We start from the raw sequence: 17,261 nt of genomic DNA, 5'->3' as shown, positions 1-17,261 counted from the left end.
TGTGTTGCATTCATTCTTCCAGTTACTATTGTGGCATTTGCATTTACTGTATTACAATGTTAGTTTTGTATTATGAGAGTTTTGTGTAACTTTGTGACTTAACAGTGGTATACTATGGCTGTACCTAACAAAATAATCACAAGACAGGTATTTGATTGCCCTTTATTTGTTCATCGAACAGGATTCCTACTGGTGAGGACGTGATTCAGTGTTGTTCACAGAAGAGATACCACTTGGCGCTTAAAGCTAATAATAAGAGTGCCATTTTTTCACAGGTTGCCTGTACAGGAGCTAACAAAATAATTGGTTTGTATTAGGAAGCATCCATCCCAACGGTTACAGATAAGAGAATTGTGCAAATTATAAATGCGTTGCATGATAAATATTACAGCATTTGAAAAATCATATACAAGGGATAAAAATAGATTCCTTTAAGCATAAAATTGATGAGTTTAAGCAAAAATGCTCACTGCTTTTTGACGTAGCAGCTTGTAAATGCCCCATTGTTGTTAAGTGCATTTGTAACAGAACCCCTGATTTATGTAAATGCAATATAACTGTCAACTGTGTTTGTGCAAAATCAAATAAAATACCTGCTATTGAGCTATGATTTGTTTAGGGTCTACTTATTACGAACACATGGAATAGGAAAGGGTTGGATGTGTCTGAAACAAAGAAGCGTATTCAATCATTGGAAAGGAGATGCAAATGCCACAATAGTAACTCCAAGAGCGAATGCAACACACATCAAATACGATAATGAATCTGAATCTCATCTGAAACCGTTGTGCTCGCATTCAATTGTAAACATTGTTGAAACTGATGATGAATACCAATATCCTTCTAGTAAAGGTAGTGATAGCACCCAAGATTTTAAAGTTCCAAGAAAGGTTTCCTCCGATAATTGGCAGATGAGAATTCAGCTAAAATCTACTGCATTACAGAGTGATTGTTATGGAGTTCCTGATCGTGCTACCGCTGCAATCTCAAGTGTTTTACATGACGTTGGATAAATTACAGATTCTGACATCTCCCATGTTATAGACGAAAACAAAATAAGAAGAGGAAAACAAAATGTTAGAACTGAATTGAGCAGTAAATCCAAAGAATTTACACTACAAGATCTCTATTTTGATGGGGGTAAGCGGTAGATCTAACTCATTTGAAAAGGTTCTGTAGAGTAAAAGTGGAAGAGAACTACTTGCTAATTCAAGAACCTGGTTCAGTCTACATCAGCCATGTTACTACAACTTCTGGAAGTTCTGAAGATATTCTCACTTCTTTTATTTCTTATCTGCCTGGCCGTGGTATTTCCCTTGAAAAGTTAGTTGTAGGATATGATGGCACTGCTGTCAATACAGGTTTGAAAAATGGTCTGATTCGCCGAATAAAAATACATTTGGGAAAACCGTCAAAATGGGCAGTTTGCCTTCTCCACTTCAATGAAATGCCATTCCGGCACCTGTTTCAATACCTATATGGTAAATCAACGAGTCTGAAATCGTTGAGAGGACCAATCGGTGAAAAGCTAAGTGGCTGCAAAAAAAGTCCAGCGATTGGCTTCAAGAGTATTGACTGTCAGATCCCCACAATAAACAGAAGTATACAAAGTAAGGACCAGCAATATCTGCCCAATATTTTCAAGGCAATAAAGTCGGGAAATTGTAAAGAGAATTTGACTGTACGAGACCCTGGTCCCTTGTCACACTCGAGGTGGTTGACAATGCAAATCAAACTCTCAGATTGTACTTAAGAGAAGAAAGTCCAACATATGAACTTCAAAAAATAGTTGTGTTTATTTTGAAGTCATACATGCCAATGTGGTTTAGTACCAAAACAAGTAAATATACTTAAGAAAATGGAAATTGCAACACCATGAAGGCATTGGTCGTTTGTGTTGATTTTCAAGATATGGAACGATGCCGTGTAGGTATGTAAACGATCACAGTTTCAGATCCATTGGATTGTTGCTACAGGTCTCCCCACGAGATTGGTCGCGGAGGAATCAACTCCAGTATACGGACTCTGGTGTAGCGTAGTTAACTTGCAGTCTGTGCAGTGAAGTGTTCCCCGTCAAACATGCCTCGACGACAGAGAAGAGCACGCTATCAACAACTGTCGCCGTTTGAGAGGGCTCGTATAATTGGGCTGTGTGAGGTTGGATCGCTAAGGACTGTCGCTGCACGTGTTGACTGACAGGAATCTACGGTACAACGTGTATGGCAGCAGTGATCAAATGAAGGTACCCACACTTGTAGACCTGGCACAGGCCCAGCGCGACAGACAACTGTGAGAGAGGATCGCCGCATCATTCGGATGGCCCGGATGGAACCCCATGCAACAGCAGCGCAAATTTGAGCAGGTGTGGCACCCCACGTTACACAACAAACAGTTGGTAATCGCCTGTGTGCAGCTGGCTTACAAGCCCGTGTCCCTGCAGAAGGTGTTCCATTGACCTCATAACAGCGACGTGTAAGGCTGGCCTGGTGTCGAGAAAGATCGACGTGGGCCGACGAATGGCATAGGGTCGTCTTTGGTGATGAATCGCGCTTCTGTCTTGCCTGCAGTGTTCGCCGGAATCGTGTGCGCCGATGTACCAGGGAGAGCGGCCGCCCAGATCTTATTGTCGAGAGGCACGCAGGGCCAACACCAAGCATTATGGTCTGGGGAGCTATTGGCTTTAATGTGAAATCACAATTAGTACTTGTTGAGTGCACTATGACTGCTCGACAGTACGTTGATAGGGTACTCAATCCAGTGGTTGTCCCTATGATGGCGAACATTGCTAATGGGATGTTTCAGCAGGACAATGCCCGGGTTCACACTGCACGCATCTCCAGAGAAGCTCTCCACATCACAACCTTAGAATGGCCAGCCAGATCCCCAGACCTCAGTCTCATTGAACATGTGTGGGACATGATGGGTCGACAACTGGCCAACCGTCCTCAGCCACCCACAACTCTGAAACAACTGACCCATGCAGTGCAGCAAGCATGGGCCACAATTCCTCAGGAAGCGATCCAGGGCCTTATTGACTCCATGCCTCGAAGAATTCATCAATGTATTGCAGCTCGTGGTGGGCACATCCTGTATTGATTGTTGTCCAAACTTGCGGTCAGAGGGACCTGAAAGTGTAATCATCGAATCACAACCAAACACTCGTCCTGCATGTTCAATTGCAGCAATGTAGCACCACTCCTTCTGGGTGTTGCAATTCCCATTTTCTTCAGTGTACAAAACCACCAAAACTTGTGTACCAATCAATACAATCTTCAAGGTACCTGCCTGAAAATGTACGTAATATTGTCGACCCTGTGATAGAATGAAATGACTTTTTCGCTCATCCAGAACATTTAATGTTAGCCATGACACAAGATAATACAAAAAATTGTAAGAGAGCTTAAAGTTCGACGAATTCTAAAGGCAAGACAGTTAGATCGAAAGAGAACTACTATCAGAACATTCTTGCAGCCAAAACTCAATTTCAAGGCTCAAGACTACTCTGAAATAATTAACTGGATGGACTGTGTTTCATCTTCTATCCCAGAATTAAAAGAAAATCAGTGACGATGAGATTAAATCATATATTAAAAGTGATTCGGTCCCTAATTGGGATATAATATTCAAGATATTCCCATTTCATACACAGACAGTTGAACGATGTGTGAAACTCGTGACAGAAGCCGCAAGAAAAATTCGTGGAGCTCAGTCTGGGGATGGTTTTATCAGAATGATTCTGCTGTCAAGGTCAATCATGACTAACTTTGCCCATAAATCAGATTTCAAATTACCTTCAGCTATGAATGAGTGCAAACTTTTATGTTCAATTGTTCTACATGAGTTTCTTGGACTTACGATTCTTCACACAATAGCCTGCTTTTTAAATTTAAAAAATTGCTTATAAATGTTACTGATGGTCTGAAATAATTTGTTTTTGAACATTTAACTTTGTATTCCATAAAGAAAACAAAAATAAACGGGGAAGTTGTTAAAATTTCTTTCTTCTTGAACTGTGATCTACTTTATTTGTATATAGCTTTTTTCAAATTTTCATCAACTTTGAAGGAAATGCTCAATCGGAAGATGTTGATGGATTTAAATAATATTTAAACATTATTTTCTGTGGTTCTAATAAATAAGAATTTTGAGTTATTACATTCAGGAAGAGGCTAATTTATAAATCTTAACAATTATCGTAAAAAAGTGGTTTTTTTTTTCCAAATTTCAGCAAACTTTAGAGCACATGCGCGACTGCAAAAAAAGAAACCGATTTTATTAGTTTTCTTACACATTTTTATTCTAGACAATTCACAACTTTTTCGCAGTATTACGACTTGGAAAAAAGAAAAAAGGAATTCAAATTTTTCGGCCCACCCTAATGGGCGAATCACGAGAATGAACAGTGAGAGACCTGCCAGAAAATACTTCGATCTTGCTGTCCACAGAAAAAGACCAATGGGAAGGCCAAAGAAACTCTGGACAGACACAGTGGAATCAGAGGAGAGGGGTCTCAAATGGGAAGATGTACTGGAACAGACGAAGTATGCAGACAGGTAAACATGGTGAGTACTTGTACATTACACCCGGGAAACTGGAGTTGGAAAATGATGATGATGATGATGATGAAGATTCTAGTATTCAAATACAGTTTTGATAAGTTGTGCAGTTCTTTACAGTATGGTATACAGTTGAACCTGCTTTATACGTAACTGTGTTCTACGTAATTCGTATTTGTACATAATTTCCTTTAGATCCCAGCAAAATGCAATTTTAAAGCGTGTTAATTAAACCTTATTTATACGTAATCTGCGTATACGTAATTCACTGTTATACATATTACGTGTCAGTAAAATATAACTGAGTTTTGCATAATTGTAATGAGCATGTGCTTATTTAAAAGAAACTACTGTTTTTATGAAGTTTCCTCTTTGTTGGAGTAGGCGGAAGTAGAGCGGTTGGGTTTCGGTGCTGAAACAGAACACAGAGAGTTTCGCCGAGCGACATTGTTGACCCTTACTTACGGGCGGCTTAAAAAAGGCCAAACGAGCGAGTCCCCTTCGCTCCTCCGCTACCTTTGTCATTTCTGACTTTCACAATGCCGCCAAAAATTAAGATACATTACAAGCAATGTATGTATGTATGTATAGATACATGCATGCATAGATTTGTTTCGGTGCGGAAACAAAAGAAAATACAGTAAATTTGTTTGAATATGAGAACTTCTTTTGTGGGAACAACGGAGAAGTAAAATGTCCATGGTGACGGTATCTGGTGTTTACTTTTGAACAGTAGTTTTGTCATTCAGTTGCTTTTGTTCAGCTATGGAAAACAGAAAAAGGAAAAGTTATATGAGAAGTGGACGCTTAAAAAAAAAAAAAAAAGAGCAGCTTCAGATTGAGGGATTGCCTATACCACGCTATGTACAGTCATCAGTAAAGAAACGCCATTTTGGATGAGTTCTTAAAACTTGGTTCAAAATCAGCAAAGCGCAGCCATCAGCAAGAAGGGAGGTACGTATATTTGGAGAAAGCACTTTTTGCATGGTTCCAGCAAAAGCGGGCTGCAGCTCTACCAATTAGTGGCCACATGCTGAAGGCAAAGGCGATAGATTTAGCTAAAATGATGAGTGTCACTGCTGATTTCAAGGCTTCATCAGGATGGTTGCAAGGGTTTAAAGATCGTCATGGAATCACAGGGAGAACAATTTGCGGTGACTCAAAAGCTGTGGACGATGTCACGGTGCAATATTGGAAAGAGGAGGTACTGCCCGGTATCGTAAGTGATTATCAGCCTCCAAACATCTACAATTGTGGTAAGACCAGATAATTCTACAATCTCCTTTTTAATACAACATTAGCTGAAAAAGGTGACTCATGCCACGGAGGGAAGAAAAGTAAAATTCGTGTAACAGTACTTCTTGCCACCAATGCAGATGGATCTGTCAAACTTCCTTCACTTGTGATAGGAAATTTGTTTTGCTATTCTGCTTTACGTCGCACCCACACAGATAGGTCTTATGGCGATGATAATAGGAAAATCCGAGGTGCTTTAAGGGTGCAAAAACAAAACCCACGGAATATGAATCCAACAGAAATTCTTGGATGACTATGCTTCTAATGGAACAGTGGTTGGAAAAAAAAAAAAAAAAAAAAAACCTGGACAAAACAGAAGAAGATCCTTCACCTTATGGATCGATGTGCAGCACATCCACCTCAAATCGTTCTGGAGAATGTCCGAGTGGAATTTTTCCCTTCTGACTGTACCAGTGTTCTACAACTGCTTGATTTGGGCACCATTGCAATTTTCAAAGTGCATTATAGAAAAATGCTGGTTCAACATTTAATAACACTGAGTGATGCAGGAAATGAACCTCTCTCCATTAATTTGCTACAAGCCATTGACTTTAACGCTACCAGAGGGTGTAGAATTCGATACTTCTGTGCATTTCGATGATAATCTGGCTGTATGTGGAAACTACCGGATGAAGAGATTATTGCTGATGTATGCCAACAACGCAGTGGTGATGGACCAGCTACAAGTGATAGTGACATTGGAGATGGAGATAACGACTTGAATCTTGAAACACCTGAACTGAGTGAAGTGCTAAGTGCAATCAATGTGTGTAGACGTTATATTGTCCCCGTTAAAATTGGCGATATTACGAATATTTTAACAAGTGGAAGGTGAAAATTTTATTGTCTGCTTGTGACTGCAGTATATCATTTGGGGAGTTGTGGCGAGCTGAGAACGAGTTTTTTTCGTCGTTCAGAGGGGAGACACACCAGCAAGACTGTGCCAAGGTCAGAGCAGACCACGTGACTACCTTCGCACGCGCGCAACCCAGCTTGTTTCTGGAATAGTCTGAACCAATTAAAGGAGACCATCAGCCAATTACCGTCCTCGCTGAAGATCACACCCCTCAGGCTAATTAGGATAAAAGGCCGTGTTTCGAGTAAATCGCTCTCTTAATGCTCTTAATGTTCTTGAAGCTCTTACTCTGAATATCCTTCGTCGTGTTGTGCTGCACCACATTCTCAGACCACGTGGAGAAGCAATTTCTGTTCAAGTCGACGCCGTTCTGCTAGAATTTAGAGAAACCATTAGTGAATTCTATGGAATAAAGACGCCTAGGAGCCAAGTTAAGTGTGACAGTGTAGACGAGATATTTATATTCGGCGTGTGCTTGTGCAAAGTACTTAATTTTGTCATCTCAGTTACAGCTTGTGACCGGCACTCTACGGAAGTCGTCGTAGAATTGAACATCTCAAGATGGATAATTCCGCAACCACCAACAACATCATTTCATCGAGGGACACCTGTTGCAGAGCCTCCATGGAGCTGTAAAATGTGAGGCGTATCTGGTAATTGGAAGGAGACTGACCGGAGGAGTATGCTGGAATAACTGACTGTCGACGAGAATCGAACCCCACCAAAAACTTGAGTACCTTTTTAATTTAATTTATCTGTCTTATCTTTTGTACAACTAGAGGTCTTTCTTCTTAAGTCGTAGATCTATTAGTTTGTTGTAGTTAGAAATATTTCATTTTTCCACTTCTTAAGGTGTCGTGGTAGACTAGGTACGTGTGAATGAAATTTTGGAATCTATTAGAGTAGACATGTAGGTTGTCTTTGAATGATTTTCCATGCTTAAGGAGCTTTATATTTAATAATCACTGACTACACGATAAATCTACTTTCCTTGTAATGTTGAAAATTACTAGATGGAAATTTACGTGTACATTTTGAGTGAATAGGGTCGAACCTAGTGTCTTTCAAGATCACTTGTTGCATTTATGATGAAGTCATCTAATTTTACGATATTCCATGAGGATCAGTAGATGTAATAATCACTTAAATAATAATAATATTAACTAAAGATCGGGTAAAACAGAAGTAAACGCTCGTGAGCCATAAAACTACTGTAGAGTCCTTATGTGTGAGATTGAATGTGCTCTGTTCATGAAGGGTCTGGAATATGACCAATCCTGAGGGATACTTGTTGTATAATTGTGCAGTTGATGAATTAATGATGATATTTGACTTATTCTTGTGTATTGGGAGCGCAAGATAGAGTATAATTATTGGAGCACGTGTTGCGAGTGTATTTCACAGGTAGGAAATAAAAGTAATACAAGTAAGGCTCACGCTTGCGGTAATTTCAACCTGTAGCCCAAATGATGGTAGTGCTTATGGATTTTACTAGAATCTTCCATTATAATTTCATGAGTTAGATGAACTTACGTTGATATGTGAAATGTGTTTCTACCAAGTGATACCCATGACTTCGATCACTAGCCACTATAAATGAAGGATAATTTCAGTACACGGATTATTTCTGCTAGACATTACGCGTCCCGACCACCAATAAAAATCATGCATAAACTTGCCAAAACAGGATTCGATGTAAATAATGTACATAAAAACGTGTTTCCCTAGTGTGAATGTGTGTGTGTATGTAAATAGGTATATTTCTCTTGTGTCATGTTGGATTAATTTAATTTTGATCTGGTCACGCACTCGCTGTGGCGCAGATTACACTCATCGTTGTGTGTTGCCTTAAGAAATAATTTTCGTGCCCTTAAGGGAAAGTTTGATTAAGTTTAGTCGAGGAAGACTAGGAAGAATTTAATTTCTTAATTAGCGAGATTTAAAAGGAAAGATCATCTCGTTACTTTATGAAGGCACTCGATTTGTAAATAAAATTTATTTAACTAGCTCACACGTTGGTAATGTAAATTTCTAAAATTTGAAATACTTTAAGATTAATTTGAATAGGAATGAAATACAGAGATCAGAGGTAGAAATTTGTTAGCCGCATGATTAATTGGAGTCATGGTGAAAATAAGTCATTAATAATTAATTCAAAATAATTATTCTGAAATGCTAATGACGATCATTAGGTAAATAATGCGGTGGAAAATTAATAAGAACACGATCGTGTGACAATGAAACATAGGCTAATTAAATGATGAGAAAATAATAATAATAATAGTAATCAGAATAATAATTAATTAATTTTGAGAATTTTGAAATCAATTTCCATTTTCTACTGAAGTTCATGTTGGTGTCATTGACTATTATTAAATACTGTAAATGACAAATTCAGTTAGATACATCTTAAAACCACGTGTTGAGACTACTTTGAATTGGTAAAGCTTTGAACACATTTATTGTAAAACCCTCGTAAGCAAGACAGCTGTTTGTGATTTTATGAAGTTCTATGTTAATTTATTTAATTCTTTCAGTCAAATATTTTGATTTGAAAAGGCAAGAGGCCTAATTTTTCTTTGGTTTCATTACAGCACAGTAAGGCTGGAGATTAAGAACACGTGTCACTCTAAATCGAGGAAGAAATGCAATATTATGAAAGTTCTATTTTTGTAAAAACATCAGCAAGAGTATTTCATTTGTTTGTTTGCTTATGTGAATAAATGTCAGAGTGTTGTTTTAACATTTCTTTTTATCCTGCTTGGTCATCAATCCCTATCAACCCTTAAATGCCTCTAGAAAGTGATAGCCAACGATCGAACGGTCCACCTTGGGATCTCTCGCTCGATGGCTGGGCTTAGCTCGGGAAAAATGGGGGCAATATCAGTGCAAAAAGTTGTAGTGAAAATGCTTTGAATTCATTACTAAGTTTGCAAAAGGTTTATACTCTTAATGCAAGAAAAGTGAAACAAGCCAAACTATCCGATTTCCTTATGGCTGGACCAAGTTCAAAATATTTTCTGTCTTAATGTATTTATTATTTGCAAGGATTTACACATGTAGGTCTATTCCATTGATTTTTCAGTAAATATGTGATGTACTGCGTAAGTCTGATTTCTAAGTAATCCTGAGTTACAAGTAGTTTCTTCTCTTCCCCTTGATATACGTATAAGTCAGGTTCAACTGTATTTGCAGTTACTTTTTATGTTACAAGCAGCAGGAAAGTTTCTCTTTCAAACAAACAAACAAACAAACAAACAAACAAACAAACAAATTCAAATAGCAGGGAATTATTTGAGAATAAATGTACTTACACCAGTTCCTTTTCCAACCTTTTGAGGAGTAAAACCAGGATGTCCATGTGAAGTGGCAACAAATGGGCTCTGATTAGCTGAAGAATCTTTCTGCAAAATTAAAACAATGTACAACCATAAATGATCATGCCACTAACACTTCACCATATCTCACAACTTAAGCATGGACACATCCAAAAGTGGAGTTTCATTTTTCAAATCACTGGGGGCTTACATATAATAATGCAAGGCTATTTAAAAAAAAGTATAACAACTATTATATAGATAATCCACGAACACACTATAAAATATCATTATCAAAGTAAAGAATGCAAAAAATTTTAATTGGTAAAATCATATTTTTTGCCTGTTATAATGTTCAAAGGCAAGAACCCATTTACATTTGTAATGGTTAATCCAGAACATTTTCAAACAAGTTTCTACCAACCTGAGAAAATGTCTGAAATGCTGAGAGATAACATCCCATTTACTGAGTGAAATTTTGAAAAATTATATCAGGTCAAACATTAAAAATTAGAAGAAATAAGAATTTTGTGTATCTCTCTGCATTTAAATAGAATTCATTACAAGAATCTCACCCCACTCACCCCTGAATTAGATGATGAACTTGATGCACTAGAAGCACGTAAACGTTCTGTAAAACAGAAAAAAAAAAATACTCATTAGCATATTAGTAGTATATAGTGCAAATAAAAATGATGAATTTTCTGGAAGAAACTAGAAGCATTGAAAACTCACTGTAATGTTTTGTTAACTACTATGAATGAATAAATCTACCCATTATCTCAAATTATAAACGGGCCTCTATGGCAACTACTGGGAAACTAAGTGTACATCACATATCCAATATCTCAAATGTATTTAAAAGATTTAAGGAAACAATCAACCTAATAATTATATATAATTGGAAACAATCTGACATCCAGAAATATCAAGATTATTCATTTAATACTTTAAAACAAAATAATACAATCAAAGAAAAATATTCCTTAAAAATCAGGGTGAAGAGTCACAGTATTCTTTAGCAGATGAGCAAACAATACAACCTTCAATTACAAACCAGCTACCATGTAATTTATGCAATAAGGTATTAATAAAGAAGCACATCAAACAAACATTCTATAGCAATAACAGCTTCAATAGAGAAAACTGCACATGGGTTAAATCTCATTTTTCAACTTCAGATTGATAATGCATGCACATGCAAGCAGTCAAGCGACAACAGGCTGAGACAACCTACCTATGCAAGGACAGGCAGTGACAGAAGCACCTTTCAAAGTGGAGAACCTGGGGTATTCTACACGATTGCCTGCTCTTATCCTTGATAAAACAACTGGTTTATCATCCTATGAACTAAAATTTGAGGTACATGAATAAATAATAAGGAGCACTTCTTGCAAATTGGAAGCTAAGTAAAACAAAAGCTGAAGGTTTCCACCTATTTAGTACTATTTATTGTATGCTTTAAAAAAGTTACATGTATTTGATGAAACTAGTTTCAGTCTTGCTAGAGACCATCATCAGTCAAAATCAATATAAAGTTAAGGCAAGACATGAATTATAGATAAAATTTATGAAGCAAGCGTGTGTTGTTGATATTCAGTGCAAGAAAAGTAAAGATTTGGTTGTTAAACACTCATCATGATCACACGTCTTATGTAAGTTCTCAGTTCTCTTCCAATCTGAAGATTGCACTTCACAGAAGACCAGGTGAAACACTTAAAATACTAGCACTTGAAAAATCTTCATGAATTTAGTTGCATTCTTCAAACTGGAAGAAAACTGAGAAATTACAAAAAACGTGTGATCGTGACGAGTGTTTAACATCCAAATCTTTACATGTCTTGCACTGAAGTTTATCTATAATTCATGTCTTGCCTTAACTTTATTGAATCTGACTGATGATGGTCTCTAGCAAGACTGAAACTAGTTTCATCAAGTATATGTAACATTTTAAAGGTTACAATAAACAGTATTGAATAGGTGGAAACTTTTAGCTTTTGTTTTACACTATATTGCTCTTCAATACGGAATATGAAATTTATTACCTATGAAATGGGAAGCTCACAAATATCTTTCAACAGGGAACTAGTCCAGTTTTCATAGTGTGTGGAAAAATCAACACCCTGATATTAAAAATCAAATCTGAGATAATACCAGTATACGATCTTTCAAAATCACCTTGTTAGAAATAACTGTGCAACCAGCTCACAATTTGGATACAGTCTTCAAAGAACCTCTTATTCTCAAATATACTAGATAATTAAGAACTCTACGTGCAAACGTCAGGAACAGGATTTTCACAACAAAAATTTGCATGAATTTTAACTAAAATCTGTCCTTCAAATATGTCATGATAAACTGCAATTTTTACACTGATGTAGAGCTAAGAGATACTAAGTCTTTGGTATTCAACTTTCTATAAATCATATCCATATTGAAGCTACGAGGTCGCAGCTCTAGGGGAACAGACTTCAAATGGATTCTTTTCGGATTGAATGCTATGCAAAAATGATGTACTGAATAACTGTTGTCTGTTTCTAGAATTTAGGTCTAATAGTTATGGAAAATGTAAAAACTTTGTTTACAGTTCAATTTCAAACTTTGTTTACAGTTCAATTTCAAACTAATTATGTCGAGGCTGGGCAGAGTGGCTCAGATGGTTGAGGCGCTGGCCTTCTGACCCCAACTTGGCAGGTTTGTTCCTGGCTCAGTTTGGTGGTATTTGAAGGCGCTCAAATACGTCAACAGTGTGTCAGTAAATTTATTGGCATGTAAAAGAACTCTTGCGGTACAAAACTCCGGCACCTCGGCGTCTCCGAAAACAGTAAAAAAAGTAGTTAGTTGAGTGTAAAAAAACAATATTATTATTAATTATGTTGCCTTTGATATCACAGAGTATTTAAAATTATGCAGGCATTATTAAAAATTTGGACAAGTTCGGCAGCAGGAAACCAAGAACTAAATGGATTTAGGTTCTCTGATTGTGAACTAGAATAGTCATAAAAATAAACAATGAAGATTAAACACGGAAATATATCAGATGTACAACTGAAAATCTGAAAAATTAAGGTATAAACTGAAGCTCTCCTTTGACTAATAGACTAATTTACTTTAATCACAATGTATGATAATCAAGAAAATTATGAACCATTCCATTTAGTGCTGATATTGTACTTCTGTTTCAAATTTGATGCATGAATATGTCTTTTTATAATTTTTTGTTTAGTGTTCATCACTAATTGTTTTTGATCAGGGACGTCTAAATGTTTTTCAGAACCTACAACTTCCTTTTAACCAACCAAGTAATTAACCCTGTAGTGGTGTATACAGCATTTATTCTTTCGCAGTAAATATCCAGAGCTGATGACAGTATAATCTCAAGCCCCTTAACAGGAGATATTTCTTTACTAGGTGAATAGATAGTAAGAAGGGAAAACTAATGTTGTACTATGGTTAACTAGTGTTACCAATTTTAATATTATGTTAATTTGTCAGAATTGGAATTCCAAATATGAATTTATCCAAAGATATTAAAAAAAAAAAACCAGTTTTCAGTGGGGCCAATATCTAACTGACAGCTACAGTCTTTGGGACAGAGCGTATTAAAATGAGTATCATACCATTGTTAGTAATTTTTCATGCCCACTACATGTTCTGGTAAGAGAGATGAATCCATAAGGCTTTCCCTCAGTCAGGTCTTCTATACGATTAAGAATAGACTGTACCAGATAAAAAAATCTGTTTCCTGAACTGAGAACAGAAATAGGTATTTTAGGTTTTGATTTTCTATGATCTTGCCTATCACATTAAACATCCAACTATTATTGCTAAAATTTGAAATTTTAGTTTCCCAGAAGAATAAAGATCCTTGCTGCCGACCCTGATTAATACATCACTCTGTGCTTCATTAAACTCCTTCAATGCATCTCGTCCTTTACAGGGTGAATACATGGAGTCCATTCCAGTCTTAATTCCTGCAATCACCTAACCTATCCATTCATTTCATTTTCATGACCAAGAGAAACTATGTTGTGTGCTACAGTTTTTGTAATGAATAGTCCTACTTCATATTTTTCCCCCAGCTTGTTAACACCTTTTAAAAGATATATCTTCCCTCTATTGTTATATCACCTTTCCCAAATATCCTCAACTCCTACTTGTCCAGATGCATCTTCTTTGCTGACTGCCAGTTCCTTCCATTAGCCCACTGATGATGACCAAATTCCATTTCATTTAGTGATTTGATACAAAGGAGTCTTTGGTCTATCAAATGGAAATTACTCCATATTCATCAGTCTCAGGCTTGCTAAGGACAATGTGTGCATGAATCTAAAATTCACTGAAGCAGAGTGCTGTCATTAATGTTATTCCTGGAATATTTCACACTCATGGTTCAGATGCCTTGGTAGATTTGGTAGTTCTAGTCACCTGACCACAAGGAGGGCCTATGGCTCAGGAAATCTCCTGCCCATTCCATAGCAACTGATATCCTGACCTTCCCGAGCACTTACTAGGCCACTAAACCATTCCCCATGGTTCAAAAACTAGGATGTGACAACAGCAACTCACACCATGAACCAGCTAGGGGTAACATGTTGAATGTGTGCATTAGCTATGAAAACAAAGCCTTTATTAGGAAGGAACACTTTTTGCATGTATGAACCAATGGGGGTGGAGTTATGCGAACAAATGGGGGAGGAAAGTGTATGTAGGAGGATAATAGACTTGACAGTGAAAGATGAAAGAAGCAGCAGAAGACCTAAGAACTGATGATTAGACACTGTTTTTTTTTTTTTTAATGGTTCCAAAGTAAAAGGCATAGAAGTAGCCACAAATCTTACTGTGAATATGAGGTATGTGGACGTGGCTTATTTAAAAAGACTTGAAGATTGTACATGAAAAGTACAATGGTCTACAATGAAAAGTATGTAAATACACCAAGTATCTAAAAAAAGTTTGTGCCGTTGGGATGACAAGTGAAATTCAAACGGCAGGTGTCAGCAATCCTGTATGTATGACGTCAGATGTTGATACGTCAACTGTCAGCCAGTGCAGAGTTGTCAGTGTGTCGGTCGTGTCAAAAGCAGTTCTCTAGGCACTACAATCCTGAAGTGAACATTTAAGTGTCAAAGTATGTTTTACAGCCGTTTTGATTTGTGTTTTCAAATTGGGTACCAATGATGCAGAAGCTGCTCAAAAGATATGCTGCATGTCTGGAGAGGCATCAGTGAGTGAGCACACAGTGCAAAAGTGGTTCAGTCGGTTTGCATTGGGAGATGAGAGCCTTGAACTGGATGTCCATCCAATATCAATGAAGCCCTGCTCAAGAACATCGAGCGTGATTCACATAAAATGTACAGGGAACTTGGACTTGCATGAGAGTTCAGAATGTCATTCGAGTGCATCTGCAAAACCTTGGGAAGACTTGCAAGCACAGTAAGTAGGGTTCCTCAAGTTTTGAACGAGGAAACCAAACTCCAGCAGTTCACTACTTGCTCTTTATCACTGTCACGCTACAAGAAAGCCCCATTCCTGGCCCAGTTATTGACATGTGACGAGAAATGGGTGTTTTACAGTAACATTTATCAACAGAAGGTACTGCTCTGTACTTAGTGGACCAGCACTGGTATTATGCAGTTTGAATTCCCCCAGAGCGTGGCAAAACCATCATAACCGAGGTGTACTTGTCCCAGTTGCAAAGGGTTGCAGCTGCAGTGCATCAGAAGCAGCCAACACTAGTCAACAGCAAAGGCAAAAGCAACCACGGAGGTAATTGACACACTTGACTGGGAACTTCTACCTCATCCTCCTTACAGCCGAGACATCGCTCCATCAGACTATCACCTGATTTTTGGCCGTGTATAAAGGTTTACTTTCTGAGCAACGGTTCCAAAACTGAGATGTCATGCCAGCCATAGGACAATCTTTTGCTTCTAGAGACAAGAACTTTTAAATACACGCAATTTACAAGCTTGTGTCCGATTGGGAACATGTAACTGAAGCTGAAGGAGATTGTTTTGCTGAATAAAATGCATTTGCAAGAAATTACAAAGTCATTATTTCTCACTGAAAAATACGGCACAAACTTTTTTTGATACTTGGTTTATACACTGACTTAGCAAATGTCATGGGATAGTCACCTAATAGCGTGTGGGGCCTTCTCTGGCCCTGCAAACTGCAGTGAGACACCATGGAAGTGAATCGACAAGTCCCTGGTAGTCCTCTGAACGCAGCTGACACCAAATCATTTGCAGAGCGGCCGCCAATACTGGTCTGTTCATGGGTGCAGGGTCCATGGCACGGAGCCTGCGTTCCAGGACATCGCCGATATGCTCAATAGGGTTCATATCGGGGCTCCTGGGTGGCCATGGCAGTCGTTCGACCTCCGCTGCATGTTCCTGGAACCTTTCCCGGGTGACATGGGAGCAATGTGGCGGCACGTTGAAACATCTTAAAACACCGCAGAACCGTCTGGGCGGTGGAAGGCCAAACATGGGTAGAGATGGTCTCCGAGCAGCTCAACATACCGCGTACCATTCAAAGTCTCTTCCAGAACAACTAGGGGGCCCATTCCATACCAGGAAAATGCACCCCAGACCATAACAAAGACACCAGCGTCCTGAACCACACCTTCAAGGCAGGCGGGATCCATCGCTTCATGTGGTCTGTGCAATACGCGGTGCCCCCATCAGCACGGTGCAGTTGAAATCATGATTCGTCCGACCATACCATGTTACACCATTGTTCCAGTGTCCATCCCTGGTGACTGGCAACAAATGCACGTCGTTGTGCCCGATGACGCTGGCTTAACAGTGGCACCCGTGTGTGGCACCGGCTCTCATACCCCATAGAACCATGTTCCTACGGATTGTCCACTGGGAGATGTGTCTAGCGCAGCCTGTGTTGAACTGAGCCGTGATTTGTTGCACGGTTGCCCGTCTGTCACTATTGGCAATCTGTCTCAGATGTCGCCGGTCATGGTCATCAAGGGTGGCTGGACGGCCGGTCGTTCGTTTGTTGTGGACGGTGACACCCACATTCAACCATTCATGATACACCCTGGACACGGTTGATGGTGTGAAGCCGAATTCCCGCACCACTTCCGAAATCGCACTTCCCATCCGTCAGGCACTGATCACCATACCCCGTTCGAACGGTGTCAGCTCACGATGACGTTCCATGTTACACCTGTCACATGCACAGCCACTGCTCACAAGGTCTCCTATACAACTGCCG

The 17,261-nt window shown here is 38.5% G+C and overlaps 1 protein-coding gene across 8 annotated transcripts in view; it reads right to left on the bottom strand.

Moving 5' to 3' along the window:
• The window catches only part of LOC136866132 (SWI/SNF-related matrix-associated actin-dependent regulator of chromatin subfamily E member 1), a 221,649-nt gene that overhangs the window by 150,580 nt on the left and 53,808 nt on the right, over window positions 1-17,261 (bottom strand). For all 8 annotated transcript variants that reach the window (XM_067142826.2, XM_067142828.2, XM_067142827.2 and 5 more), the window contains 2 exons: window positions 10,610-10,656; window positions 10,023-10,112 (listed from right to left, as the gene is read on the bottom strand). In XM_067142826.2, the coding sequence (XP_066998927.2) occupies window positions 10,023-10,112; window positions 10,610-10,656 (137 nt within the window). The remainder of the gene's footprint in view (window positions 1-10,022; window positions 10,113-10,609; window positions 10,657-17,261) is intronic.

Source organism: Anabrus simplex, chromosome 3 (assembly GCF_040414725.1).
Source record: "Anabrus simplex isolate iqAnaSimp1 chromosome 3, ASM4041472v1, whole genome shotgun sequence".
NCBI classification, from domain to species: Eukaryota; Metazoa; Arthropoda; class Insecta; order Orthoptera; family Tettigoniidae; genus Anabrus; species Anabrus simplex.
The sequence above is the reverse complement of the archived record's forward strand: the minus strand, read 5'-3'. Positions and strand labels throughout refer to the sequence as shown.